Source organism: Podarcis vaucheri, assembly GCF_965113315.1.
Source record: "Podarcis vaucheri genome assembly, chromosome: 15".
In the NCBI taxonomy this organism is placed as follows: domain Eukaryota; kingdom Metazoa; phylum Chordata; class Lepidosauria; order Squamata; family Lacertidae; genus Podarcis; species Podarcis vaucheri.
The window spans coordinates 6,587,853-6,614,796 of NC_138753.1; the positions used below are offsets into that span (position 1 = coordinate 6,587,853).

Below are 26,944 nucleotides of genomic sequence, written 5' to 3' on the forward strand. Positions count from 1 at the left end.
CTCAGTGGGTCTTACTTCTGAGAATAGACATTAGAGTGACCACCTAGGCATCCTTTTAAAAAGGAGATATATGTTTGCAATTAGAAGAGAGATGGTTGAGTGCTTCCATTTGAAACAGTGCCCTCTCCTGTCCTAGTGCAGTATGTGCAAACCCATCCTCTTTTCTTATTCAAGGTGGATTTTGATGCAATCAAAGTGAAGCTCATGTTTGGAAATTTTGGATTTCTGAAGAGCCCGGAAGATTTGCTTTGCAACTAAGAATTCTGGACATTGGCATGGTATCATTCCATCTACTTCTGATGCACAAAGGTATTTGCTATTATAATTATTTGGTCAAAACAGCATCAGCCACACTCAAGAATGGGAGGTATTAAAGCGTATCACAAACCTTTTTTGGGGAAAAGCAATCCTAAGGGGGAATTCCCCACCTCAGTAATAACTCAGTGAGCATGCTCAGTTATCACAGAATGTTGACTATCAGGGGGAAATGTGCACATCTAGAGAAATTGCATACAAAAATTGGTGCACTAGGATAAATTTGCATTAAAATGCTAATGAATTTTCATAAAGGTTTTTAAAAACCTGTCATGGAAATGTGGAGAACTGAAATTAGATGTGGAAAAATGAGAAACTGAGAGAACCCCAAATTGACAGATGCCTTCATCCTTACGTAGTTCACATATGGTAGTTAAGATTCTTACTGCATGCCCGCCAGATCTTGTTGGACTACAAAGCCCATCATCCTTAATCATCAGAAATACTAGTTGGAGTTGATAGGAATTGAAGCCCAGCAACATCTGCAGGGTGACATCTTCCTCATCCCTGGCTTAAAGCATTGATTATGCCAAAGTGGACTGTAAGCCACAAAAGCAGCTACCACAATGGATTTCTTGACACTTATGGTGCCAAAATACTGCTGTCCATTTCAGCATTCTAAAGTGCTCCAGAAATGTAGATTGACCGGAAAAATATGCACAATTCCTTCTTCATGGAGCTATTATGTGCACATTCGCCATCACCCCTGGAGAATGTGTGCAATGCCCGATTGTTAAATGCATTAACCGCTTGGCATCATGCACATCAACTTACATTGTCCCTAACATATACGCACACCTGCCCATCTCACCTGGAATACTGTGGCCAGTTTTGGGGCAATGTCATGGGCTGGCTGGACACAGAGAAATGAAGATGGAGCCTTGGGCTGCAGGAAAAGGAACTGGGAGAGGCCTTAGAGAGCAGTGGGAAGGCAGGCACGTTCAGTCCCCACAAATGCCTCATGGAGACAAGTCCTATTGGGAAGAGTTGCTGCAATCGCTAAGCCTGCACTGTTTTGGTTTCTTTGAATAAAGAGTTAACTTCACTGACACCAGTGCTTTTTACTGCTGACCTCCTGACCCTGGCTGCTGATGGGCAGTTTAAGGATATTGACAAGCAGGAACATTTCTCTAGGAAGGAGATACAAGATAGTGAGAGGCCTGGATACTAAGTCCTATGGAGAAAGGTTGAGGGAGCTGAGCATGCTTATTTTGGAGAAGAGATGATAAAGAGGCAATAGGATAGCTGTCTTCAAATATCTGGAGGGCTGCTGGGCAGACAATGGAGAAAATTCATTGCTGCAGATGGCAGTATTTGGAACAAACTGTGTCAGTGGGTGGTGACCTCTCCCTTGTTGGAGCTTTCTCAGCAAAAGTTGGAAGACAGATTTCCTGGGACTGGATTAGATAACCTTTGTGGTGACTTCCAACATTACAATCCTATTCTCTCTTTATTTATCCGCATCAAGCTATCTGCTCTTGGCACTTCTCTTTTATGTATCTAGACATCCAACCATCCATCCATCTCTCTCCCCATCTCTCTCTGAAGAGACTGTTTTTGCTTCAAGAGGCTTAATGTTTGGCAGTTAATTAACGCAGTTCCAGTGTAGGCGTCCAAGATGAGATTCCAGATGGAGAAAACCACACAGAGAGATTACAGGGAGCTTATTAGATGCCTTTGCTACCTAGGACCATCCTAGCAACCTCAGGGTTGGGAGCCATCACCCTGAACCAATAACCAAAATGTTTTGACGCACAGGAGTTAACGTTTAACCCACAGCTTGGGTAGTATTCTGGAAAGCAGAAACCTGTTGTGTTCAACCCCCATCCCCACCCCTTGGAGCCGCAAAGCAGGAGGTCACCCAACTTTCCATCCAGCTTAGGACCGTAGGCTATGGGAAGAAAAAGAGCGGTCATTTAAAAGCTTGACCTGTTGTCATTGGGAGTCACTGGACCTAGAACCAGGTCTCAAAGAGCTCTGGGAGCAGCTGCCTAATGTGGTGAGTGACCATACCTTGCAATATTTTCTAAGGCAGCGTAAGAATCCTCAGACTCTGGACTGGACCTCCCAGCACCCAGGTTGCCGTTAGCCCCTCCTAGGCAGAAACAGTGGTACAGGTCTTTGTATTTAGACTGAGATTTTGCCAGAGCAACAACTAACCTCCTAGCTCTGACTCTTGCCTTTGACTCTTGGCTTTGCCTTGCTGGCTCCTGCTCCCCTCTGATCGCTTCCTGATTGATTTGGCCTGACCCTCACCATGATTAAGCACCAGAGCTGCCTCAACCACACCACTCATGTTTGGACCAGTGACCTGGTGCTTTCCTTGGGTGCTCCTCAGCTGACCATCTCCTTAATCTCTGTGCTCTTCAATTCTGCCGTCATCTTTGCCGTGGTTTACTCCAAAGAACTACGCAAGCCCATCTTCATCCTTTTCTGCAACATGGCCTTCTCCGACCTCTTCACTAGCTCTACAGGCTTCTGGATTGCCCTGTTGTTCGTCACCAACCCTCAAAGTACCATCAGTGGGTCCAAGGAACTCCTCACTGCATATGCCTTCTACACCATGTCAATCCTGGCCACCATCTACAACTTAGTCCTCATTGGGATTGAGCGTTACCTGGCTGTGGCGGAATGCCTGAGGAGAAGATGGCGCCTTGGCAGGAACCAGATCCTAGGCATGGTGCTGGGTGTCTGGGGGCTTAGCTTCTTTTTGGGCTTCCTGCCCCTGATGGGCTGGAATTGCTTGGATAGAGACAATGCCTCTGCGCTTTACAGCCCTCTGTGTATCGACTACCTTATTTTCATCACTATCCCTCACTGTGCAGTGGTTTTGATCCTCCCTTTCTTCACCTACTGCAACATCATTGGGTTTTTGAGGAAACACAAGATGGCAATGGGTGCTTTGGGGCAAACCCATGCCACCTACAGGCTGGCCGAGATCCAAGTAGCCCGGACAAGCATCTTCATCTGGCTGCTGTCTCTGCTGTCTTACACACCCTTCTTTGCTGGCGTTGTCCTGGATATAACCACTCAGCAGTGCCCCAACAATTTCTCCATGGATGTCTACGTCTTCCGAAACCTTACCGCCATCATGATCACCATGAATTCATTGGGGAACCCCATCATCTACACCCTGAAAGTGAAAACTTTGTGGCACAGACTCAGGTTTTTGAAGTGCCCTTCCAGCAACCGCATAGAAGTGCAGGCCATTGGGAAAATGTGACCCTGCTCGGACCAAAGTGAACCCAGTCTTGTACATTTTCACCCAAACATCTTTAAATGTCTGCAGTGAGCAATCACTGAGAGTTCAGTCCTATGCATGTCTACTCAGATGTTCAGTGGGATGCATTCCCCAAGGACATGTGTTTAGGATTGCAGTGTAAATCTCTTTATAGGGGCTATGGGTAGTTGGCAGTTGCAGAGATCTGAATTAATGTTTCAGCTCACCAAAGCGAGCCAGCTTCAGCACTGGACAGTTCTCAAGTACAAGGGAGAGGGGGATTCAATTCATCGGCTCTCTCCTATCGACAATAGAATTGTGCTACTTACACCTTGGTAGCATTCATGAACAGGATCGTGTTGGGCTGAAATTATCTACTGTGAACTAACTTCAGAGTGAGTTATTAGACAGGAGAATTTCGATTTGTGGTTTAAAAGGTTCACACCACCCTCCTTTTGATTAGAATTAACAGCAACATTCCAAACTTCATGCAGTACAGAGAGTTGGGCAGGTGTAATAGGAGTCTGGGAAACACCAGCTTAATGTAATTATATATACATATATATTTGGACTGACTAAAATATTGTTGTTGATTGAAAAAACATATTAAGATAGGATGAAAAATAAATGCCACATCAAATTGTATGTGACGCATGGTGACTTTGGATAATGTGCTTTCCTATGGAACAATCTGGGGCAGCCTTTGGTAACCTGGTAGCTTCCAGATATTTTGGACTACAACTCCCATTGGCCTCAATCAGCATGGCTATACAGTGCAGGGCTGATGGACGTTTTAAGTCCAAAACATCTGGAAGACACCAGGCTAGCAAAGGCTTCAGCGTGAATAAAACTGAGCTGAGAAACCTCAACCAATATATGTAGCAGAACTGGAAAATCTCATGCAGCAATTCATCTACTAAAAAGCAAACCCCATTGGGTTCAATGGGATTTACTCTCAAGCAGAGCAGCTTTAGAAGGATTTTGTGTGTGTATAAAACCAATGTAACATCAGAGCCAACTGGGAAGGCTTTGCAGTGTTTGCTTTGGCATGACATTAATAAAATGCAATCCTTCCTTTTAGTATCGTTAACCTTTCTCTGAGCAAAGCCAAGCTCACCACATTTAATTTAATTCACTGGTACATCAATGCACAAGAGATAGTGATGTTTCACAATGTTTACAGAGGGCAAACATTAGCATTTTTATGTGGCTTAGCTCCATTATCTGGCCTCAGAGGCAACCTCAAAGAATACACACACATGCACACATATATCCTGGTTTTGGACACATTGGTCACCCAGTTATTTTTCTGACTGCAACTTGTTTATTTCATAAAATTTACATCACTTGGTTGTGAAAAACTGCAAAGCAGTTTATAACAAAGAAAAAACAATAACATCACTAAGAAAAATTAACAATAATTTTAAGACATTAATTTTTTTGAATAACAATACTAAAACAGATTAAGAAAAACAATAAAAAATTATATTCTGCCTTTCCTTTGTCATAAACTTACATCATGGCTTCAAAATCATTAAAACATCAAAGTTTCCAAAATGCACAATCAGTTTACAGCTTATGATGATGATGTAATAGTAGCAGTAGCAATACTACTGAGTATTATTTATTTATTTATTTACTTACTTTGTCTAGCCAAAACCATTACAAAAGATCAAATATATAAAATAGAATAAAATACATAACACAGTTAAACAAATTATTAAAACCAGACATTCTGTCGGATAAGAGTTTGCACCCCTGAATAATATAACAATAAATATGCCCTGTATATTGTAATTATACCCTGCTGTTACTCTTGGTTCATCTAGTCCAGTATTGTCTACTCTGACTGGCAGCAACTCTCCCAAGATTTCAGGGGAAAACCTTTCCCCATCACCTGCTCAATTGAATTAGAGAATTTCTGCGTATGTTTGGCACCAGCTTGGCTGCAAGGAGTTGCCAGGAGGAGGCATTCACAGTGCCAGCCAACCTTCTTAGTGACTCCATCCCAAAGGTGTGTGGGATTTGCCCCTTAGCCCTTCTCTTCTCTTGAAGAAATCCTGCAAAACAGCGGAGGTACAGGATCAGCATTCCCCCCCCCCTTTCTACAAGATGGGCTACCTTCCCACTCTTGGTCTAGTGTCCACTCAATCCGCCGGAGCTTCTCTTCGCAAGCAGGAGAAGTCCCTAACTCCCCAAGGGTTTAAAATAAAAAAATTCCTTCCAGTAGCACCTTAAAGACCAACTAAGTTAGTTCTTGGTATGAGCTTTCGTGTGCATGCACACTTCTTTTTATTTTGACTATGGCAGACCAACACGGCTACCTATCTGTAACTCCCCAAGGGTTTGAGACTCATCGGCTCCCCTCACCTGATTCAGCCGGCCAGGGTGTGTCTGCTGTCACATCCAGACAGCTTCTAGGAGCCACACGTGAGAGCCAAGTACAGGGTGGGGACCAAAGATGCACAGACGACCCCAGGAGAAGTATAATACCTTAAATTTTCTTATTACACTACCAGAGGTACTACTCTCCCCTAGCACCCCATACAGCCCAATACCGTTAGTCCTATTATTATTATTATTATTATTACTACTGCTACCATTACTAGGATTTAACAAAAACGGAATATGATTATTATTTATTACTTCTACCACTACTGATTTTATAATGAATTGATTTTATAATGTTGTATTATTTTACTGTTGTTAGCCGCTCTGAGCCCGGCTTTGGCTGGGGAGGGAGGGATATAAATAAAATTTTATTATTTTTATTATTACTATTATTACTACTACTACGATTTACAGCAACCACCACACCAATCCACAGCACGCACACACAGGGAATGGGGGTTACACACTGAAAGGCAGCAAGAATCCCCCAAAGAATAGCTTAAAAACAATAAAAAAAATTCCTTCCAGTAGCACCTTAAAGACCAACTAAGTTAGTTCTTGGTATGAGCTTTCGTGTGCATGCACACTTCTTCAGATACACACACTTCTTCGTGTGCATGCACACGAAAGCTCATACCAAGAACTAATTTAGTTGGTCTTTAAGGTGCTACTGGAAGGAATTTTTTTTTTATTTTGACTATGGCAGACCAACACGGCTACCTATCTAGTACTTAAAAACAATGCAAGAGAGAGGACATCATTCTCTCCCGCCTGCACTGGGGCTTAATCAGAGCGAGCGACACAGGACTGCTCAGCCATTGCAATCGAGTGCGATCCTGTTTCGAATGGATGCAGGAGCAGGAGGCGCGGCCTATCGACGGGATCGGCCGCTCTGCTGGCCTGGCCTGGTTCCAGATCCCTGCCGGCCAGGAAGGAGACGCACGTGGGAGTTTTTACCCAGCCGAGATCGAGCAGCAGCGTCCGCCATGCAAAGACCCGGTTGCTCCCGCTTGTGCGTCGTGTGCGGGGAAGGCGGGCGGGGCGGCGCCAAGTACCGCTGCCCGGGCTGCCGGGAGAGATAGTAAGTAGCGGCCGGTGCAAGCAGCGCCCCCCGGGAGCCCTTTGGTGGGCTCCGGTTATTTAGGGACGGAAGGCACTCTGTGTGTGCTCAGAGGTGGCTCTGCGGGACTGTGTCTGTGATCAGGGGGGGTGGGGAGCTCAGTTTTTGTCGCAAAAGTGTGTGCAGTATGGGGTTACAGCCCCGAGGGTGAGAGAGATCCTGTGTTCGCTTGGGGGTGCGGGCAGTTACCCCCCAGTGGTGATTTAAAGTGTTGGACGAGGCCTTGGGAGTCCAGGGTTCAAATCTCCACTGAGCAATGAAACTCCCTCGGGATCACATCCACAATTTTAAAGCGCATGGCTCCCCCATCCGACCCAGAAGAATTACTAGCTCATTGTTGATTGAGCTAATGTGCGGTTCTTACTTAGAATCAATCCCTAAGGCAAATAAAAAGTAAGCGAATAGCAAAGGTGAGAAATAACTGTTCCATAATTAAAGAAGTGGAATTCCGTGTACACTTCGGGGAAAGTGCAGAAAAGGGCAACCAGAACGATCAAGGGGATGGAGACACTCCCCTAGGAGCAAAAGTTACAGTATTTGGGACTTTTTAGGTAATAAAAAGGCAAGTAAGAGGTGACACAGTAGTCATTTATAAAATTATGCATGGTATGGAGAAAGTGGCTGGAGAAATCCCCCCCCTTTCATAACACTGGATCTTGTGGATGGTCAGGGTAGCTGAATGTTGGAAGAGTCAGGGCAGATGAAAGATAGGACTTCTTTGCACAGCAAGTAGAAGTCACTCCCACGATGGCCATCAACTTGGATGGCTTTGAAAGAGGATTGAACAAATTCACAGAGGATGAGGCTATTCATGTCAATGGAAAGTTACCAAAGTGATGTACAGTACAATAAAATAAACATAAAATATCAATGATGACAAACTAAAGCCACTGAAACCGTTTCTGTCATTATGCAATTATGCAGCTGAGAAGTGGTTTATATATAAAGGAGGAGACTGTTTTAGTGGTCCTGCTCATTTTTTGTGGTCCTGCTCATTGCCCATTATGCACTGACCTGCTGCTATACCATGAAGGAGCTGCAAATGTTTGGTTTTAACGCACATAGTTATCTTACTATTGTTGATGTTGCAAAATTTTCAGGAGTAGCCCACATGGTGCACTCCACATGTTGCAGACTTCAACTCCCATCATCCCTGTTTTGCCATGGGAATCCAAAACATCCAGAAGGCACCAAGTTGGCCACTCCTGCATATCGTATTATTTTATGTAGCATAAACCAATTTTTGAGGAAGGGCAATCCATATAAATAATGAGTTGTGTTTTGTGCAGTGGTAAAATAAGGAACCTTTGTGGTGTAATTGTAGTGTCAGGCCTAAGACTTGGGAGACCTGGGTTCAAATCTCCCCTCAGCCATGAAGCTCACTGGGTGACTTTGGGCAGGTCACACTTTTTTCATCCTGATCTATCTCACAGGTTTGTTGTGAGGATAAAATGGTGGGAGGGGAGAGAAACCCCATATAGCCTGGCCTTGAACTCCTTGGGATAGAAATAAATGTCTCCACTTAAAAAAACTTCTCTTTTTTGTTGCAGTTGTTCAGTGTCCTGCTGCAAGAAACATAAAGGTAGGATTATATATAATTGATTAGGCTTGCTTGAGTACAGTGGTAACTCGAGTTACAAACGCCTCAGGTTACAAACTCCGCTAACCTGGAAGAGTTACCTCGAGTTGAGAACTTTGCCCCAGGATGAGAACGGAAATTGTGTACCAGCGGCGCAGCAGCAGCAGGAGGCCCCATTAGTGAAAACATGCCTCTAGTTAAGAACAGTTTTAGGTTAAGAACGGATCTCTGGAACAAATTAAGTTTGTAACTAGAGGTACCACTGTAATTTGCTCTGCAAGGGTGCGTTTATAGTGCACTTTTGTGATGTACCATACTTCTTGACAGATGGTCACTTTTTTTGGTCACAACAATCAGTCAGGGGACGAAAGGCTGTGAGGAGTTTGCCTCTAATCACCAGCAAATCTGGAATTATACTTGATAATCTGATGATATTTGTTAATCCATGTGCAACTGTACAGTAGTACCTTGGGTTACATACGCTTCAGGTTACATACGCTTCAGGTTACAAACTCCACTAACTCAGAAATATTACCTCAGGTTAAGAACTTTGCTTCAGGATGAGAACAGCGTGGTGGCAGCGGGAGGCCCCATTAGCTAAAGCGGTGCTTCAGGTTAAGAACAGTTTCAGATTAAGAACGGACCTCCGGAACAAATTAAGTACTTAACCTGAGGTACCACTATACTCATTCTATTGTTTTCCATATTTAAATTTTTGTCTGTTGTTATAATTGTTCTCTCTGTTTTATATATATTATAAAAGGGCGGGGCGGAAAAAAATATATGGTGGGGACAATCTTAACCAAAGAGAATGGCCTCAACCCCTCGCTTCCCTTGGCTTGGATGTAATGAGATGTGTTTGGCATTTGAACAGAACAATGTGCACCCAAAGCAGAGCCACGTCCGCAGCCTACAAGTCAAGAAACCTCCCAGAGGACGGCATCCATGAACAATGAAGGTATTTGCACCCTTTCCAGCTCGCTTGCGAAAACAAACAGGCTTTTAATTGGCATTGATAGTTGGGGGTCATACTGAGAGAAGAGAAACAGTCAGAGCATCATAAGGACCCTTCTGGATCAGACTAAAGTTTCTTCTAGGACAGTATCCCGTTTTCCCACTGTAGCTGAGTGGCAGGTGACAAAGGCACCATAGACGGATTGGGTAACAGCCCTGGTACCTTTGCTGACACTACTTTATTCCTGCTTTTTTCTCAGGACGTTCTTGGTCAGTGGATGACATTTTGACAGAAGATGATGAGGACGATAAGGTGCCCCTGCAGAAACTTCAGCTCTTGGGTAAGTTTTCCAATGGGAAATATTGTTTTTTTTAAAAAAAATTTAAAAAAACTTTTATTTTGTTTTAAACAGGTACATGTAAACAGGTACATATAAATATAGACAACCAAAATTACAAAGGAAAATTCCTTAATAGTAGTGGGGGGGGGGGACTTTAAAAACTACAAAAAATATCGAAGTACATAACACAGAACATAAGCAACTATGGGAAAGATAAAAGAAAAGAAAAAAGAAAAAGAAAAAGGAAGATGAGCCAAAGCAGGAAAGCTCATCTATTGTACACTTCCGTCAAGCTCACAACAGATCATTATTCTTATCAATTAACTCTTATCTGCATTCCAAAGGAATCCCTCATCTTGGTATCAGGGAACATTTCTCTATGCGGTATCATTCTAAACATAGCCAGATCTTTCTTGCTGAGCCCTTGTCTCCTAAATAATTATTTAAACATTCCCATTGTTCTTTCACCAATTTTTTAGGTTTATCTCTTATTGCATCTGTCAGCTTTGCGAGCTCCAAGTACTCGCACAATTTGACTACCCATTCCTCTTTAGTGGGTGTATTTTTATCTTTCCAGTGTTTTGCCACTATAACCCTTGCTGCTGACGTTGCATACATAAATAGCCTAGTTTTGTTTTGGGGAATATTATCTGAAACCATTCCTAGTAAAAATTCTTCTGGTTTCTTGCTAAATTTAGTTTTTATCAAACCCTTTATCTCTTCATAAATCGTGTTCCAAAATCTTTGTATCTCTAGACAGGACCACCACATATGGTAGTATGTTCCTATCTGTTCCTTACATCGCCAGCACTTGTTATTATTTGATTTATTTATTTTTGCAAGTTTTACAGGGGTCAGGTACCACCTATAGTACATAAGATTTTCCCTTATAAGGAAACAAGCCGTGAATTTTATATTTTTAGTCCATAATTTGTTCCAAATATTGGGTTTGATCGTATGTCCCAGGTCCCTCTCCCATTTTACTGTAATTTCTTTGATATCTTCCTCCTTTCTTTGCCAATTCAAAAGTAGTTTGTACATTTTAGAAAGTGTCTTTTGATTATTATATAAAATATCCTTCTTCAGATAGGATATTTTTTTGTCAAATCCTTTGGTTCTTTTATCCTTTTCAAGGGCGGCTTTTAATTGATAATACTCCAGCCAGGTTATTCCCTTCTGTTTCAATTCGCTTAGGTCCTTTATTTTCGGATCACTACTTGTTTCCTCTACTAAATCCTTATATGTTAGCCAATCGCTGTTCATATTCATCCTGTGAACCGACATGGATTCCATTGGTGACAGCCACCATGGTGTTTTGGTTACTACTGATTTTTTACTCCTCTCCCATACTTCATATAATGCCCTTCTCACAATATGATTTAAAAATCCTTTGTGGGATTTAACCTTGTCATAGCCTATGTAGCCATGCCACCGGTACATGATATCCCATCCCTCCAGATCTAGGACTTCCGTGTTTTTAATTAATATCCAGTCCTTAATCCATGTCCAGCACGCTGCCTCAAAGTACGGTTTAAGGTCAGGGACCGCGAAGCCTCCTTTTTCCTTCAACTCTGTTAGTAGCTTAAATTTTATGCGTGCTTTTTTCCCTTGCCAAATAAACTTGGCAAGGTCTTTCTGCCAATCCTTAAAACACTTTACGTCTCTAATTATAGGTATTGTTTGGAACATAAAAATCGTCTTTGGCAATACCATCATTATAACTGTGGATATTCTCCCCCACAAGGACAAATTCAATTTTCCCCAAGTCTCTAATTCTTTTTTTATTTCCTTCCACTTCTTCTCATAATTGTCCTTATATAAGTTTATATTCTTATTGGTGATCCAAACCCCCAAATAATTTACCTTATTGGCTACCTTTAAACCTGTTGTATTTTCCAGTTCCTCTTGTTCCAACTTACGTAAATTTTTCGTTAATAATTTGGATTTTCCTTTATTCAGTTTGAACCCAGAGACCTTCCCAAATTCTTCCAGTTGTGCAAGCGTTTTTTGGATACTTTCCACTGGATTTTCAGTGGTTATGATTACATCATCAGCAAAGGCTTTAATTTTGTAGTACCGAGTTCCTAGGTTAATTCCTCTTATATTTTTATCATTTCTTATTGCTATTAAAAGTGGTTCCAAGGTGGCAATAAAAAGAAGTGGGGAGAGGGGGCAATGGGAAATATTGTTAACTTTTTCTGTAAAACAGGTATAGGGGAACCTGTGGCTCTCTTGCTACTTTCGGACTACAACACCCATCATCCTAACCACCTGCTTGCTGTGGTTGATGGAGCGGCAGTCCCAGTGGCCATCTGGAGGTGACTGGTTGGTTATTCCTACTATAAAGAAATTCCTATGTGTGAATTGAAGCAATTGGTTCTTACGTGAGCAGATGACCCTGCGACTGTTACTTTATGGGTAGGGGGACATCACTGCTTTAAGAATCCATTGTCTGATTTCATGCCCAAAGTTCCTGAATAGCAGGCATGGGGAGCATGGGACCCTCCCAGATGTTGCTGTCTTTCTGTCCCTGACTGTGGGTGGGTGGGTGGGACTGACGAGACTTGGGACCACAGCTCCCCCTATAAGCCTCTGCCCAGTATTTTCTGCTAACATAAAATAAAATAATAATACATTGAAAGTACAGATAAAAAACAATCAAAATTACAAGGCTTAGGAGCAGCACAAAAGGTGTATTTTTAAAATAAACAGAGGGCAGATAATGTAGAAAAATGAAAGCAGCAAGGCACGTCATGAAAACGAAATGATGCAGTTTGTTGGGGGAGGAGTTTGTATATCTGAATTTGACAAATTAGAAATGAAATCCCACCACACAGCATAGAAATGTTCTGTATCTTACCCTTAGGGATATATAATTTGCATGTCGTTTCCTCCTCAATAGCCAAATGCCATATATGGGGGGGGGCAGGGTGAGAGGTTTAAATACTGTAGTGTCTCCACTTTCTGGGCCAAATAAGGCAATATTGTCTGCTCCTGACTATGGCTTTTCAGGATCTTGGGGCAGAAAGTGGTTTTTCCCATCATCTCTTACCTTAGAGATGGGGAACCATTGGCCCTCCAGAAGTGTCTGACCATTGGCCCTTGCTGGCTGTGGCCCAAGAACAGCAGGATGGAGACAGGTTCTCAGGCCCTGTGTTATTTCATCTGGAGATGCCGAGGATTGAACCTGGGGCATTCTGGATGCAAAGCCAGCACTCTACCCCCTGAGCTCCAGTCCTTCTCCAGAGATGGGCACCAGTCGCCAAGGATCTTCCCACCCTTCCTTGGAGTCATCTCCCTCTTTTTCCGAAACAGGGGAATCTGAAGAACTCAAAGGCCTCCTCCTCAACCCCCACCTCGGCCAGCTGCTTCTCACTGTCGACCAGGCCAAAGACAAGAGTGCCATCCTGAAGACATACATGCAGGAGCCTCTCTTTGTGGAGTTTGCAGACTGTTGCCTGAGGATTGTCGAGCCTCCCAAGAAGGAGAACACACGCCCAGAGTGATTTTTGTGTGTGCGGAGCAGGTAGACGATGCCCCTCTCTGGGTGGGGAAGTTTGTTATTTGCAAGGCTGGAGGAAGGGCTTCTCTTGTGGCTAACCCCTGGAGCACCATAAGCTATAATTCATAGCCCTCTTTCCTAGGGAGGGCACACCATTTCCCTGGTAACCATGGGCCCTAGATTTGGGGGGAAATGAAGTGTTTACACACACTGCCTTTTTGTGTTCCAAAAGTAGCCTCTCCACCACCTTTGATTATCTTCAGGCTGTAAAGAGAGTTCAGGTTTGGAACAGGAGCAAGAGCCAAGTTTCCCACTGCCCTTGCAATAGCATCTTGATCTTACATTGGATGGGAATTAAATGCAATTGCAGCTAAAGTTACATTGCCCTGTTGATTTCAGTGAGACTTCCTTGGGGTGAACCTCTCCCCTGGTTTTTCCTCCCATTAGTTCTGGAGCCATTGACAGAAGCAGGCTAGAGATTATTTCATAATCATGGACATTTTTATTGAGTCTTGATTTATAGAAAATGGCCTGCAAGTACGAAACTGATCCTTGTGTCTAATCCTAAGGAGTGTACTTATACACTGAATCTTATCTTCCTGTCTGAGCACTGTTTGGAATTCTGCTTACTGAAATTTTGAAATGACTGAGCCCATAAACTTTGTCTTGCCCCAGAGTAGATTTGCCCACCAGGTGTCCACCAGATGTTTTGGATGGCAGAAGCACATCTGCCCTAGCCAGCATAGCTACATGCCAGCTGGGGTGAATAGGAGCTGTGGTCCAATATAGTTGGAGAGAACCCAGTTGGCAAAGGCGACAATTATTTTTTAAAAAAAGTCCCAAAGCAACAGTAGGTTTGCTTCCCTCTCCCTGAGAGAACAACACCCTTTATTACAATAAAGTTTAAAAACTTTGTTTAAAACAGACCTTTTCACAATACTTTAAAAAAGTTACCTTTGGTTTATAACTCAAGGCAGAAGTTCACAATGTGATTTTCCTGAGGTGTAGACTTGAATTCTAAACCCCAGTTGGTTTAGAGATTTTGCTTCCAGCTCCTGATTATATAAATTGGAGTAAGATAATTGACGTTTAAACTAATCTGGTGAATAGGTTGCTCACATGCCATTTTAATTTTATTTTTACTGGACAGGAAGCTAGTAGCCTACACAGCTGCAGAGGAGGAAATAGTAAAAAATAAAAAAATAAAGCTTTTGCTTAAGCAGGCTTGTGGTAGGATCAGGGAGGTGCATTCCATCTCCACAAGTCTGCTGAGGAAACACATTTCCTCTGTGGCTAGAACGGCCCTGAGGGTTGGCCTGCATGGAATTCCAGATCACCTGTGGTGACCAGGCAAGTTGTTAAATGCAAGGCTGAGTGAAGTGGAGTCTCTCTCTGGCAGGTGTTGGTGTAAGATGCTCAGCTTTTGTGCATGGACACAAGGCCCCCTTGGTCCCCAGAGAAGTGTGTGTATGAGGTACAGCCTGTCCTCCTGTATTTTGAAAGGGTGGATAGAACACATATGTCGCAGAGCAATTCTGTGATAGGCTCTCCCCCTGACATCATGTGTGTATGGTGCTTGCAGTAATGGGGAGGTGTGCCTTCCCCAGAGAATTGCCCTGTGACCTTCCACCAAGAGATGCCACAGGACAGTCTGAACCATTTTTGAGGAAACCGTATCCTAAATGCAGTGGGAGAGATGCAGCTTGATGAAGGTTCTTGTTGAGTGAGAAAGCATAAAAAGTGCAGTAAATAGTATATAAAAGCACGTAGAAGTCAGTTTTCAAGCTGAAAGGAGCTTGCAGTTGTCGAGGAGAATCTGGTTGAAGCCGGTCATGGTGCAGTTGTGGGTGTGCGGCCTGGTGTCTGCGTAAAGCAGCGGAGATTTCCTGCAGTGGAACTTGATCGAGCCCTAGGAAGAGAAATGGGTTACCCTGGTGAGCCATGTCCAGGCACATACGCAGCACTGAACGTGGCGGACCAATGTCTGACTCGGAATAAGGCAGCTTTCTATGTGGTTGGACTCCCAACTTCCATCAGCCGTGGGCAGCATAGCCAGTGGTTAGAGATGATGTGATATGTAGTCCAGTGACATATACATTACAGGGGGTTAGACTAGATGATTCTCAGGGTCCAGCCCAACTGTACAATTCTATCGGGAGGGACACAGGTTCCCCACCCCCCTGCCTTCTTTATAGAAAAGGATGAACCTTGGATGTTTCAGGGCAGAGTTTGGCATCAGGCTTCACAGTTGTGCTTTTTTATTTTTACATATGTTTTGTGGTTTTCTAACTGGCACGGGCTCTGAAAGAGTTCTGTCCACCTCCCTTCCACTTAAAAGCAACTATGCAACATGGGAGACAGTAACCAACTAGTTTTTTGGTGGGGAGGGGGGTGTTAGTTGCATGGTCCTTACCTGTGGGAGGGCTCTGATGGAGGTGACCCCTTGTGTGCGCTGCTTGGTCTCTGCCTTGTGATGGTTGTTCTGCTGCAGCACTTGGAGGCAGGCTAGGAGGGCGAGGTCTCTCTGAAAAGCACCCAGTGTCACTGGGCCGCTTGAAAGGACCAGCCCAAGAGGCCAGAACTGGATTGCTGCATTTAGGGGGCATGGCTTTTCCAACTTGCTATGTGTCTCGCTCAATGAAACCATCGCCCTAAGGCTGGAGGGGAGGGGGCTTCCTTCTAAGTCATCCAACTCCTCTGCAGCCAGGACATCCATCTTGGCCTACGGAAAGACAAAGTATGTAAAACTTTTTGGAAAAAAGCAAAGATTCTCAGAAAGTAAAAATCTGTGTTGGTGCTATTTTTTCTGTTGTGTAACTGCAGCCTCATTTCCAGCTTTTCAACAAGCTGCTGGGAAGACTTTGATCTCTTACCTTCCATTTCTTCCAGGTCCGTTTTATAACCCTGACAGCTTTCTGTAGCCTCTGGAAATGTTTCCTGGCCAACCATGAGCGAACAGCTGAGAAAGAAAGACATTGCATTAAGGGAGTATAAGGAACAGGAGGAAAGGACCTGATACCAAGTGTCCATGCAGCCTTGTACTGTCTGCTCTGACTGTCCGGGGTCTCAGGCAGAGAGAAGGCTCCATCCCATCCCTTGCTACCTGATCTTTCCAAATGGAGATTGAACCTGCAACCATAGAAAGCCTTCTACCCAGTCAGACTGTTTGTCCACCTATCTAACCTAGGGGTGGAGAACCGCAGGCCTGGGGTCTGAATACAGCCCTCCAGGTCTCTCTTCTTTCCTCTGGTCACACATAGACAACACCCCTCACCAGTCTGCTTGCCTGGCTCCTCCTCAAGGCTTTTTGCCTGGCTGGGATGCGTCCTTGAAACCTGACCATACCGCTTTTGCTCATCTGGCCGGAGGATAGAGAGAGGAGTGTGTGTTAAAAGTGTATGCATTCACAAAGCCCTGAACAAGGTAGGCCCAGGGGCACCTTAGAGACCTCTTGAACCTTTCTGTCCCACTTGATCATTGAGATAATCTGCAGGAGCTTAGTTGGTCATTTCCCTCATTTGACAACATCAAGAACCCCAAGTTTTTAGTGTCATTGGCCCAGCCCTGTGGAATACTGCCAACAGAGATTCAGCCAAGCACCTTCTGGGCCAGCTTTTAAATGCCTACTGAAAACTTTTGTTTCACCAGGCTTATGCAGGCAATTAAGACAGCTGATCCTTGATTTTGTGTATATTTGTTGTAAACCATTCTTTTGTGCTTTTTATGAACATCTGTATATATTTATAAAAATATATGAAATAGCACAGTGCCACGGTAAAATTTGCCTTTATTGCTGAGGGCATGTGACCCTCAGAAGGGAATGTAACTCCTTGGCCTGAAAAAGGTTCCCTGCCCCCGAGCTAACCCAGGTAAACCCGCCTGCTCCTACTTTCCCCTCACCTGACTGGATGACTGTGGCCGACGCTCTCTCTTGATCCAGCTTCCTCCTCTTAAACCTTCGCCAGCAGCACTGGATGCAGAAAGCTTTGTCAGCTAAGACTCTGGCTCGCCCCACTTCAAGGAGCTCCAGCTACAGAAGAGAAAAATAATGGAGCCTCAGGCTTCAGGCATATCTGGCCTTTGGACTGCCCCCAAACAAAGGATTTTATTTTATTTTATTTTATTTTTAGAGAGACTGATTTAACCTCCGAGGTGAGAAGAGTTTCAGAGTCCAGCGGAGGAAGGAGATAACTTAAACTTTTCATTGTGGGCAGATGGCCTGTTCTAAGTACAAGTAAGCAAACCTACCTGAGTGGAGATGCAGTGTGGTGTAATGGTTAGAGCAGAGGCAGCAAGCCTTTTCCAGGCAGACCCTTTGGAGGGCACATGCCAAGGCAGGCATGATAAGAACAGCAGTTCTCAGTGCTAACTTCCAAAACACTTTCTTACCAGCTAGTCTACACTATTTAAAATAATTTTTATATATTACTGAACAACATTTCGGCACCATAACAGCGGACATATGGGAGGAGTCACTGAATTTAACTATTTAAAAGCACATTTTGAGGATGGCTTGGGGTGGGGAAGAGTACAGCCTGCATGTGAGTGAACCTTGGTTGAAAGTGTTGGATTAGGATTTATTTCATTTTTTAAAAAATGCATTTGGTACATTCCTATCCAACCTCCTTGGGAAAATGCAAGAAAACTAAACCAAACATTGGCTTATTCCTGTTTTTAAATGAAAACCAAGGCTACATTCACACAATACATTTAACATGACACAGCCATGGCTCCCTCAAGGAATTCTGGGAGCAGTGGTTTGTTAAGGGTGGTTACGAGACCCCATTCCCCTCCCATAGCTCAGTCTCCAGCGTTCCCTGAGAGGAGGGACTGATTGTTAAACCACTCTGGCACTGCAGCTCTGCGAGGGGAATGGGGTTTATCTTGACAACTCTCAGCACCCCTAACTAATGGCAGCTCCCAGAATTCTTTGGGGGAGCCATGCCTGCTTAAAGTGGCATCATAGCACTTTAGAACCATTGACATATGGTGTGATTTGCAGGAAATGGAATTCTGTTTCCGATGAGAGTGAGGGTGACTCCATGCCAAAGAACCCACTGAAAGTGTCCCCCTTACCGTGGAGTTCGTCATAAATACTTTGGTTTTTCCACAATATACTGGCACAATATGAGGTTGATTCTCTGTAGGCTTGAGGGGAGGGGCATTAGGGGGGCACATTTGCTGAAGGATCTCCTGGACTGCAGAGCGTAAAGCATCGCTTTTGTCCTCTGCAGAAGACGCTGTCATCAAACCTGTTAGAAAAGAAAGGGGAGTATTTTATAATGTATTATTTTACTGCAAGAATCATAAAGATTGTATTATTGGTTTTATTTTGAGGGAGGGAATGAGGCTGACTTTAGCTTTTAAACACCTGATTTTATTGGTAATTTTAATATATGTTTTGATATTTCATGTAAACCGCTAAGAGGTTTTAAGATGAATTGGCAAACACATCTTGTAGAAATAAAAATAAAGACAAAAACATGGCCAACCACTTAAGACATGGTTGGCTTGCCACATACAGCTTGACCTAACCTCATGAGAGACCTGACCCTGTGCTTACCTCCGCTGGCTGGCCTGGTCTGCTAAAGCAAACAGAGAAAGAGAGATGCGGTTCGTTGCTTGAAAGGAGAAACAGCCCCGTAGAGAGAAAAGCGGGTTTTTGCAAGAGCAGCAGAAGAATCCAGGGTGGAGCTGGAGAGACGAAAAAGTGTAGTTGGAAGGGTATTGGATTCATGCACAGAAGAGGAAAATAAAGTAGCAGTATCCCTTACATAAAAGCAGGTTTCTGACAATGCCATTTTGACATCAAGAAAAATTCCATTCTGCCACTTGTATAAAATTTTGGCTTGTGTAAGATCATAAGGAGAGCCTGCTGGACCAGATGCCTACAGGGAACCTGGGTACAAGAATGCTCTTCCCAACTCGTGATTCCCAGCAACCGGTCTATAGGGGCACACTGCCTCTGATGGGAGGGAGAATACAGTTGTATCGTTGCCAGTGAGGGGTGATAAAAATGTGCATCACCACCCACACAAGAGCTAGACATAAATACAATTTTTAAAGAATGTGAAATAAAGATTCCAAGGTTGCTTATCCACACTCAAAATGGGACATTTGACCCTGCACCCAAACATTGTGCTCTTCGTTTTTAGCTGGCTCCCAGAAATCGCACCAGAAAGTCTGAAGAGAAAGACAGGAATTTAAAGTGGGGGAATTGACAGAGTCTCTTAGATGGCTTTTCAGTGCACCAAGCTGGGAAAGATCAGTTAATTTCAGACATATTTCAAGTTACTAAGGAAAGAGACTTGATTAAAGAAACACACCGTTCCCCATAACGTGGGAGAAGCCATTCTCCTGATGCGTGGTGTTTGACTTTTGCTTTGGTGATCTCCTTAGCACTTTATAACGCTCCATGAAGCTTTCAAAGGAAATCCTGCCAGGTCAAAGGGAAGGGAGGGAGAGAGAAGAAATCAGTCCAAAGCATTGTTGATTAAACAAGTGGAGTACGAGACGTCCTGAACACAACTCCCACTGATCGGCCTCTCCTACGCTAAACGTGCCCACATTTCACTGGATGCCAGGATTGAACACTCCACCTCTCCATCTGTTCTGAACAGGAGAGAAGTGCTAAGAGTTTCTGTCTGAGCAAGAGTGGTAGTGGCCTTTCCACACAGTGATGGGGTGGGGGGCATGTACACCCTTGCTTTTGTGATCCCCTCTCTTTTTCTACCTTAATTTTAGATGTGGCAGCACAAGGTTGCACCCTAGACTGACGTCCCTGTTGTGATTAGATATGTACTTGCAACCTACTTGTTTTATGGTGGGGGGACAGTGTAGTGTGGTTGTTGCCAGCAATCAGCCTGAATTTGTACAATCTACACCCCCCACCCTAAAGGGAGAAGGAATCCAGATGAACATGGGCAAATCAGTGTCCCCCGAAATATAAAAACAAGGGGCAAATGCAACTCTGGACAGCCTTACCGAATTGGAAAGCCTGCAGCGCTGATGTTGACAGCTTCCACAATGCCACACGCCTCCAGCTGCTGCAGAACCTGACAAAATAGGATGATGTTTAAAGGCAGGGTTGAGAGCTGGTGCCCATTCTAGTGACTTTAAATTAAAGGCCAGAGTTATGAATAAAGACGTCCCTGGTTCAAATGTCACCTGCGGCACAGGTACTTATGTGGCCTCGGCACTGAGCTCGCCCCCCCCCTCCCAAAGCCGGCTTCGGAAGTTCAATTCTGAGTGCATTACCTCGTCCTTTCGGAAAAGAGCTGCCTGGCAATCTGCGTTGGGCTTGATGCAGCGGATGTAGTGGGGGGTGGTGCTGTGCAGGATCTCCATCAGCTTCTCAAGCGACCCCTACGGGACAAACAGAGGACAGCATGTTGTGCTCATCATTCCCTCTATTTCTGATGCCTAGGGAGGTAAAATGATACCGCCTATGCCCAAAAGAGTTGGGACGGGGGAGAGATTCGTTTCAGTTCGTGCTTAAAGGCCAGTTCAGCTAGTTCGCACTTTCTGTGCGGAGTGAAACACAACCATCCTTTGAAATGCACATGCCTCTGAATTTTGCTCTGGAGTTCTTCAGCCAAATGTTCTTATGTTAGGGTAGAGTGTGCATAAAAATGCAGACATTAGTAAAAAATAATATAGAGAAATGCATTGTTTAGGGGAAATGGCATAGCAAAAATGTGTCCATTAAGAGAAAGTTGCACCATGACACCGATGACATTTAAAAAGATAAGTATATATTGCAAACTGATGTGGAAATGCAGAGAGCTGAATTTAAGATTAGAAAAAACAAAAGAATCTTGTCCGAATTCCTAAAGGGCCACTGCTAGCCAATGTAGCCAATACTGAGCTAGATGGACCAGTGGGTCTGACTCAGCGTAATGCAGCCTTTTATGTTTCTAATTCCCTGACATGGTGAGTGTTGTTGGCACTCTGGGCACACACAAACACATACCCAATTCGTGCAGAGGAACAGTGAGTCTGATCCTGCATGGTGTGAGCTTGCAACCTGCCTAGAATCCTCAGCAAGACACAGCTCTATGACAGGATGCTTGGGAAACTGGTTCCCAGCCGCTGGGCATTTTGGAAACATCTAATCTAACATTACTGACGATTGTTCTGTGTACAGAATGACCATTTGTTCTGAGAATCCCAGGTTTTATTCTGTTTAACAAACACTAGCTTCTAGCCCTCACTGTTGTACAGAGAAGTGTGGAAGAAGAAAAACAAACAGCAGCTTTGAAGGTACTTAGCTTAAAAAAAGGTATAAATATGGGGCAAACCTTGAATTTGGAGACTACCGTAACCACCACAGGTTTCATCTGAGTCCTGATATCGTTTGTGCTTGTTTTTTGGCTTGTGGTTTCCACAGGAAACAATTTCTGAAGCAAAGAATCCTGGGACAGCTGTAGCAACAGAATCAGTTCTGGGGGAACAGGGTCCTTTTTTGAAGGCAGGAAAGAGAAGACAAGGAGCATGCAACTGTTATTGTTTTCTGAGGGAAAATTGTATGAAACATTTACAGGGAGCAGGAGGAAATATTATAGCTAGGACAACATATTTGCAAACAACTTGGGAGAAACTGGATGGAGAATACTTCCAACTTAACAAAATACTGCGACTTAAGGGAATATCCTGGACCAGGAGGCAATAACTGGGAGGTGATTTGGCACCCAAAGAGCTCTTTGCACATACCCAGACGTGTTGCGCAAAACCCAGAGGTTTTGTTATTTCTGCAGCAGGGTCCCTGTCTCCAATGCCTTAGAGCCACCCAAACAGCCTGAAAGCTTTATTGCTCCTGAGAATAAGTCTTCTCACACCTGGGCTGATTGGAGCCTATCAGAGTGAAAGGTGGTGAGTTGGCCACTGAGGACGAGCTCCTACGCAGAAGAACATCAAGGAGAAGCTGTTCTATATGCTCCAAAGCTAAACATTTAGGAACACTGGAAACACAAGGTGCCTCAGTTTCAAGAGAACAGCGTGCAAGTTCTGTTATGTACAATGGAACTTCAAGGAACACACACTTTAAGGCACTCCAAAAGAAGGTACAGGAGCACTCCAAATCATTTGCCCATGTTTGTGTGCAGAAAGCTGTCAAAATAGCTGAAAGGCAACACATGGAGATCTGCAGTGATCATTGCAATGCATCCCTAATTATTATTGTATAATTAAAAGTTTAGTGCATAATCTTAGAAGGGTTTTTTAAAACAAAAATTGCAGAAGGGGGCATGGCTGTGACTTTTACAAAGGGCATCTGAATTGGCCACTGGGGAAACCCAGCCAGATGGACGGGGTATAAATAATAAATTGTTGTTGTTGCTGCTGCTATTGCACTACTGAGTGTACCTTGTTCTTTTCCACCATTCCTTCCACCTGATAGCGGACATCCCCAGCGTAATGGGAGACAATGAAGTTGGGCTCCTTACTGAACCGGTCCCTGCTAACACACCGGTTATCAGACAAAGCCACGTCAATCCGGGTTTGAAGCTGGCTGGTGTTGGAGGGTCTGTTGAGGCGGCATTCCTAAGAGAGAGAAAGAGAGAGAGATGGCAAGAATGGGGAAAGTTGGACTGACAGAAGTGGGGAGGGGATGCCAAGTGAATTTTAATTGACACTATGGAGAGCAGCTCTATCAGTAAAGTAAGTGTTTGCCATTGTGGGTAAATCAAACCTCCAACTACAAAGGCATTGCCTCTCTTGAGTCTTAGTTCTGAGTGTTGGACTAAGACCTGGGAGACCAGGGCTCAGTTGTTGTTATTATTAATTATTATTATTATTATTATTTGTATCCCATCTTTTCCCCAAACCAGGACTCAAGGTGGCTTACACAAATTAAAATGCAGAGATAAAACACAAAAGCTGGAAACATGTAAAAGATAATTGTCACAAAGTGATTATAATAATAATAAAAACTAATCTATTAAAATACAGATAAAGGTTCAAATTGCCACGAAGTTCACTGGATGATTTTCAATGTTTTTTTTTTTAACTGATCACTCTTCCTGCTGTGATGTCAAATGTTTTTTGTGACCCACTCCACCCAAATTGTGTCCCTTAAAGCATTAACATTTCTTGTTTCGCAAAACCCACCATTTACACTTTGGTCCCTGGAGGGTCAACCATCGGTCAGCATGGTCCTTGGTCCGAAAAAGGCTAACCACCCATGTTCAAGACAAAATCTCTTACTCCCCTGTAAATAGGAGGCTGTGCTGCCTTTGTGAAAAAGTTCCCTTTATTACAGATGTTCAGGGTGTGAGTGCTAATGCTTATCAGCCAATGGGGAGCTGAAATATTACTATCCATGCACAAGATGGAAGGTTATTGTTTTTCTTTGTTACTATGGTATGCATTTTTGTGTTTTTATATTGTAAACTGCCCTGCGATCATAGGATGAAGGGCAGTATAGAAAGTTTAGTGAGTGAGTGAGTGAGTGAGTGAGTTAGTAAATGACTGAATGAATGAAGCCTGCAGGCTTGGGCTAGGGAAGCAGGAGGCTGGCAGAAGCACAAGAAATAAATAAATTTGCTTTTCCCTAATCCTAGTCCAACAAACATTCTAACCACTATACCACACAGTCTTGGCTATATATATCCAAAGGCCTAATCCATGGATGCCAGCACTCTCAGAAAGCCAGGAATAGCTAGTGGTTTCAAAGCAGGCCCAAATCACTGGAAACTGAGCGCTCTGGACCCACCTCGTTCAGCAGAGAGAAGATGCTGACTGGGCTGCCTTCGATTACGTCCAGGCAGCACTGGTTGTCCTGGTAGTTGATGAAAGACCACTCCAGGCCTTCTGCAGCATACTCTTCCTGGGGAAACAGAAGGACGAGGAGGAGGTGGGGCCACTCACAGCATGTTGGCCAAGCCCCTGCCCCAATGTTGGAACTGGGTGTTGCAAAACAGCCTCGTGGGAGAACCCGAACATGATCATTACCTGCTGGGCTTTGAGGAAGTGGCCTACAAAATGCTGCTGCAGTTTCTCGTTGGCATAGTTGATGCACAGCTGCTCCAGGTGGTTGTCCGGAAAAGATTCGAAGCCGTAAACATCCAACAGACCTGGAAGTTGGGGTGGGAGACAAGGCGGCTGATCCAGCAATCTGGGGTGTTTCGATTAAGACAATGTCCTGCCCTCCCCCGCTCCAGGGTCGCCAATGTGGTGCCCGCAAAAAGTCTCTAGAAATATCCCCTCCAAACTCCACAGCGTACAAGAGAGGCTGTTTGCTCTTCCTGCTTAACTCCTGTCTGCACTGGGCTGTAGGAAGCTGTCTCATATCAAGCAAGACGATTGGTCTATATGGCTCAATAGCGTCTACACCGACTGACAGCAGCTCGCCAGGGTTTCGGGCAGGGAGTCTCTCCTAGTCTTACCTGGAGATGCTGGGGAATGAACCTGGGACAGCAGATACTCAGCCACTGAGCTTTGGGGCCCTTCCCACCAGTTGCCAGGATTGGACACCACCTGCCCACCTGTTCTGAATGGAGTAGAGGAGCATACAGCTTCTCTCTATAAGCAAGCATGGGAGGTTGCTGATTGAAGTCCCTTTTCCACCACTGATGGGGATGACTGAATTTTATGGACATGTTGACATCATTTTGTGGTCCTATCTCTCCTGCTCTTTTAGATGTGGCAGGCATTTTGTTTCATGGTGCATGTCCCATGGCAGCAATCTTGTGACTGGTGCCCTCAAAATTCAATACTTCCTCAAAATTCAAAATTCATTACTTCCTCAAAATTCAAAATTTGCTCTGTGGCCAAAACCCCATATTGTCAGCCTTCACCCGCAAGCAAAGGTGTAGTGGGATTCATGTGACCAGTCTAGAAAGAAAGTTATTTGCAAATTGAAAGTATTCCCCGCCTCCAACCCTACCCCACCCGGGTCTGAATGATTTATATCCAGGCTGCAGAATCCAGCTTTTTAAAAGCACAGAGTCTGGATTTCCTGGGTGTAAGATTCATATGTTTGTGTGTGTACACAGTCCAAATAACCCTGTCGATACCCCACACCCAGGAGGGATTGAACAATGTTACCTATGAAGTTGCTCCAGACAGAAGGATCCGCATTGATGCTTCCATTGATCACGGCCACCAGCCAGTCAAATACCCTGCAACAGAAAAACACTACTGTGCCATCCCAGTTGGCTGGAGAGACGGGCACCCCGTTTGAAGCAGCTACAAAGGGAGGAGGCAGACACAGAGAAGCCTAAATGTTTGTGGCACGGATCTTGTGCAGGGCTTAATCTTCTAAAATCTGTTTCCGTATTGAGACTGAGTCTTAGGACAAGTGAAAGAATGATCCTTTCCCCACCTTGCCTCCCCAAAAGCACATATGCTTTGTGCAGAGCTAACCTGAGGAATTGCAAAGATGGGCTCAAACCAACATTTAAAGCAATGGCCCTGCAAAGGTTGTCTGATCAGACAATTCCCATCATCCCTCATCATTGGCTATTTGGTTGGAGGCTGGTGGGAGTCGGGAGTCCAAAACATCTGGAAGGCCACAGGTTCCCCATCAGTGATCTAAAAAATTGTGAACCTGAAAAGGTCTAAACACACACTTGGCCAAGCTGGTTTTCATTATGAGTAAGAGTTGCTCTGACTGAGTTGGGGAGTATCTGCGTAGCAGGGTTCCAGCCAATCAGCCTTCCCCTTTTCCAGACACTCCATTCCATTCCGTTCTCCACCCATAACACACGGCTTTCTATTTCTGCCCAACTCGCACTCAACACTCCGTGGCTACTGAGCATGCTCATGAGCACTCCGATAGCTCCCTCTTGTTTCTCAGTGGCCCCACTCTGCCACAATCCTGTTGGCACATACCACCCAACTTCAGTATTAGAGGGAGACATGGGTGCTTCCTTAATTTTTTAAAAAATTACCGTAAGTCTGATTTAAAAGGTTTTAAATATATGTTTCAGATTTGCTTAATGGTTGCTTTGCACAGGGTCTCCATAGAAGAAAGGGGTCTAGGTCTGTTGAGTCAGATGTGGGAAATCCTCCTTCAGCCAGAGGCGGCAGTCCCGGGTGGGTGACCTCCCACAGGCCACATGCCAGTGGTGCGCAGGACCAGAGCAAACATGGATGGAAAGAAAATGTTACCTCTGAACTGTAGGCTAGTTTCTACGCACACTCCTCTATCCCCCCTCCAGACAAGCAAAGAGGCACCATCAAGGTTCAGGGACACATCTCAGCCATGCCAATCATTTAAAGGGGGGGTATGAAGTTGGTGAGGGGTGTGGCTGGGAAGGAGGAGTGGCCCACAGAGAGCTCTGAGGGCCACAGAAAGTGCCCTGGAGGTTGCAATTGGCTCCCAGGCCTGAGGTTCCCCACTCCTGAATTAAGTAAACAGAATCATTATCATTGTCTTGCAGTTAAAACCACCTGGAGACTAGTGCAATGCAATGAATAAAGCACTGGGCTTGGAATGTGAAAGCCAAACCAAACCCAGATCTGCCGCACAAGTTATATTCTCCTCCGCAGGCTTGCCCACCGTACAGGGGTGCTACCAGGA

At 44.4% G+C, this 26,944-nt stretch overlaps 3 protein-coding genes across 7 annotated transcripts in view; 2 read left to right on the top strand and 1 right to left on the bottom strand.

Moving 5' to 3' along the window:
- Nucleotides 1-320: 320 nt before the first annotated feature.
- LOC309519716 (lysophosphatidic acid receptor 1-like) lies at nt 321-4,782 on the top strand. The gene has a single exon (XM_082200843.1). The coding sequence runs from the start codon at nt 2,573-2,575 to the stop codon at nt 3,536-3,538; it is 966 nt and encodes a 321-aa protein (XP_082056969.1). The 5' UTR covers nt 321-2,572; the 3' UTR covers nt 3,539-4,782.
- A 2,088-nt stretch (nt 4,783-6,870) lies between these two features.
- ZNHIT3 (zinc finger HIT-type containing 3) lies at nt 6,871-16,450 on the top strand. Of its 2 annotated transcripts, none has more exons than XM_082200847.1 (6): nt 6,871-7,007; nt 8,597-8,628; nt 9,500-9,583; nt 9,840-9,920; nt 13,236-13,446; nt 16,312-16,450. In XM_082200847.1, exons 1-5 carry the CDS (start codon nt 6,913-6,915, stop codon nt 13,424-13,426), a joined length of 483 nt encoding a protein of 160 aa, XP_082056973.1. In that variant the 5' UTR covers nt 6,871-6,912; the 3' UTR covers nt 13,427-13,446; nt 16,312-16,450. The 2 variants fall into 2 exon arrangements, with proteins under 2 accessions (XP_082056973.1, XP_082056974.1); XM_082200848.1 differs by lacking the exon at nt 6,871-7,007 and adding an exon at nt 7,288-7,439.
- The window catches only part of MYO19 (myosin XIX), a 43,659-nt gene continuing 30,616 nt past the window's right edge, over nt 13,902-26,944 (bottom strand). For all 4 annotated transcript variants that reach the window (XM_082200790.1, XM_082200791.1, XM_082200792.1 and 1 more), the window contains 13 exons: nt 25,468-25,541; nt 24,373-24,494; nt 24,134-24,247; nt 22,786-22,962; nt 21,723-21,881; nt 20,680-20,787; nt 20,407-20,477; nt 19,749-19,858; nt 18,499-18,674; nt 17,323-17,452; nt 16,296-16,381; nt 15,836-16,144; nt 13,902-15,331 (listed from right to left, as the gene is read on the bottom strand). In XM_082200790.1, coding sequence (XP_082056916.1) covers nt 15,203-15,331; nt 15,836-16,144; nt 16,296-16,381; nt 17,323-17,452; nt 18,499-18,674; nt 19,749-19,858; nt 20,407-20,477; nt 20,680-20,787; nt 21,723-21,881; nt 22,786-22,962; nt 24,134-24,247; nt 24,373-24,494; nt 25,468-25,541 — 1,765 coding nt within the window. In that variant the 3' untranslated portion in view covers nt 13,902-15,202. The remainder of the gene's footprint in view (nt 15,332-15,835; nt 16,145-16,295; nt 16,382-17,322; nt 17,453-18,498; nt 18,675-19,748; nt 19,859-20,406; nt 20,478-20,679; nt 20,788-21,722; nt 21,882-22,785; nt 22,963-24,133; nt 24,248-24,372; nt 24,495-25,467; nt 25,542-26,944) is intronic.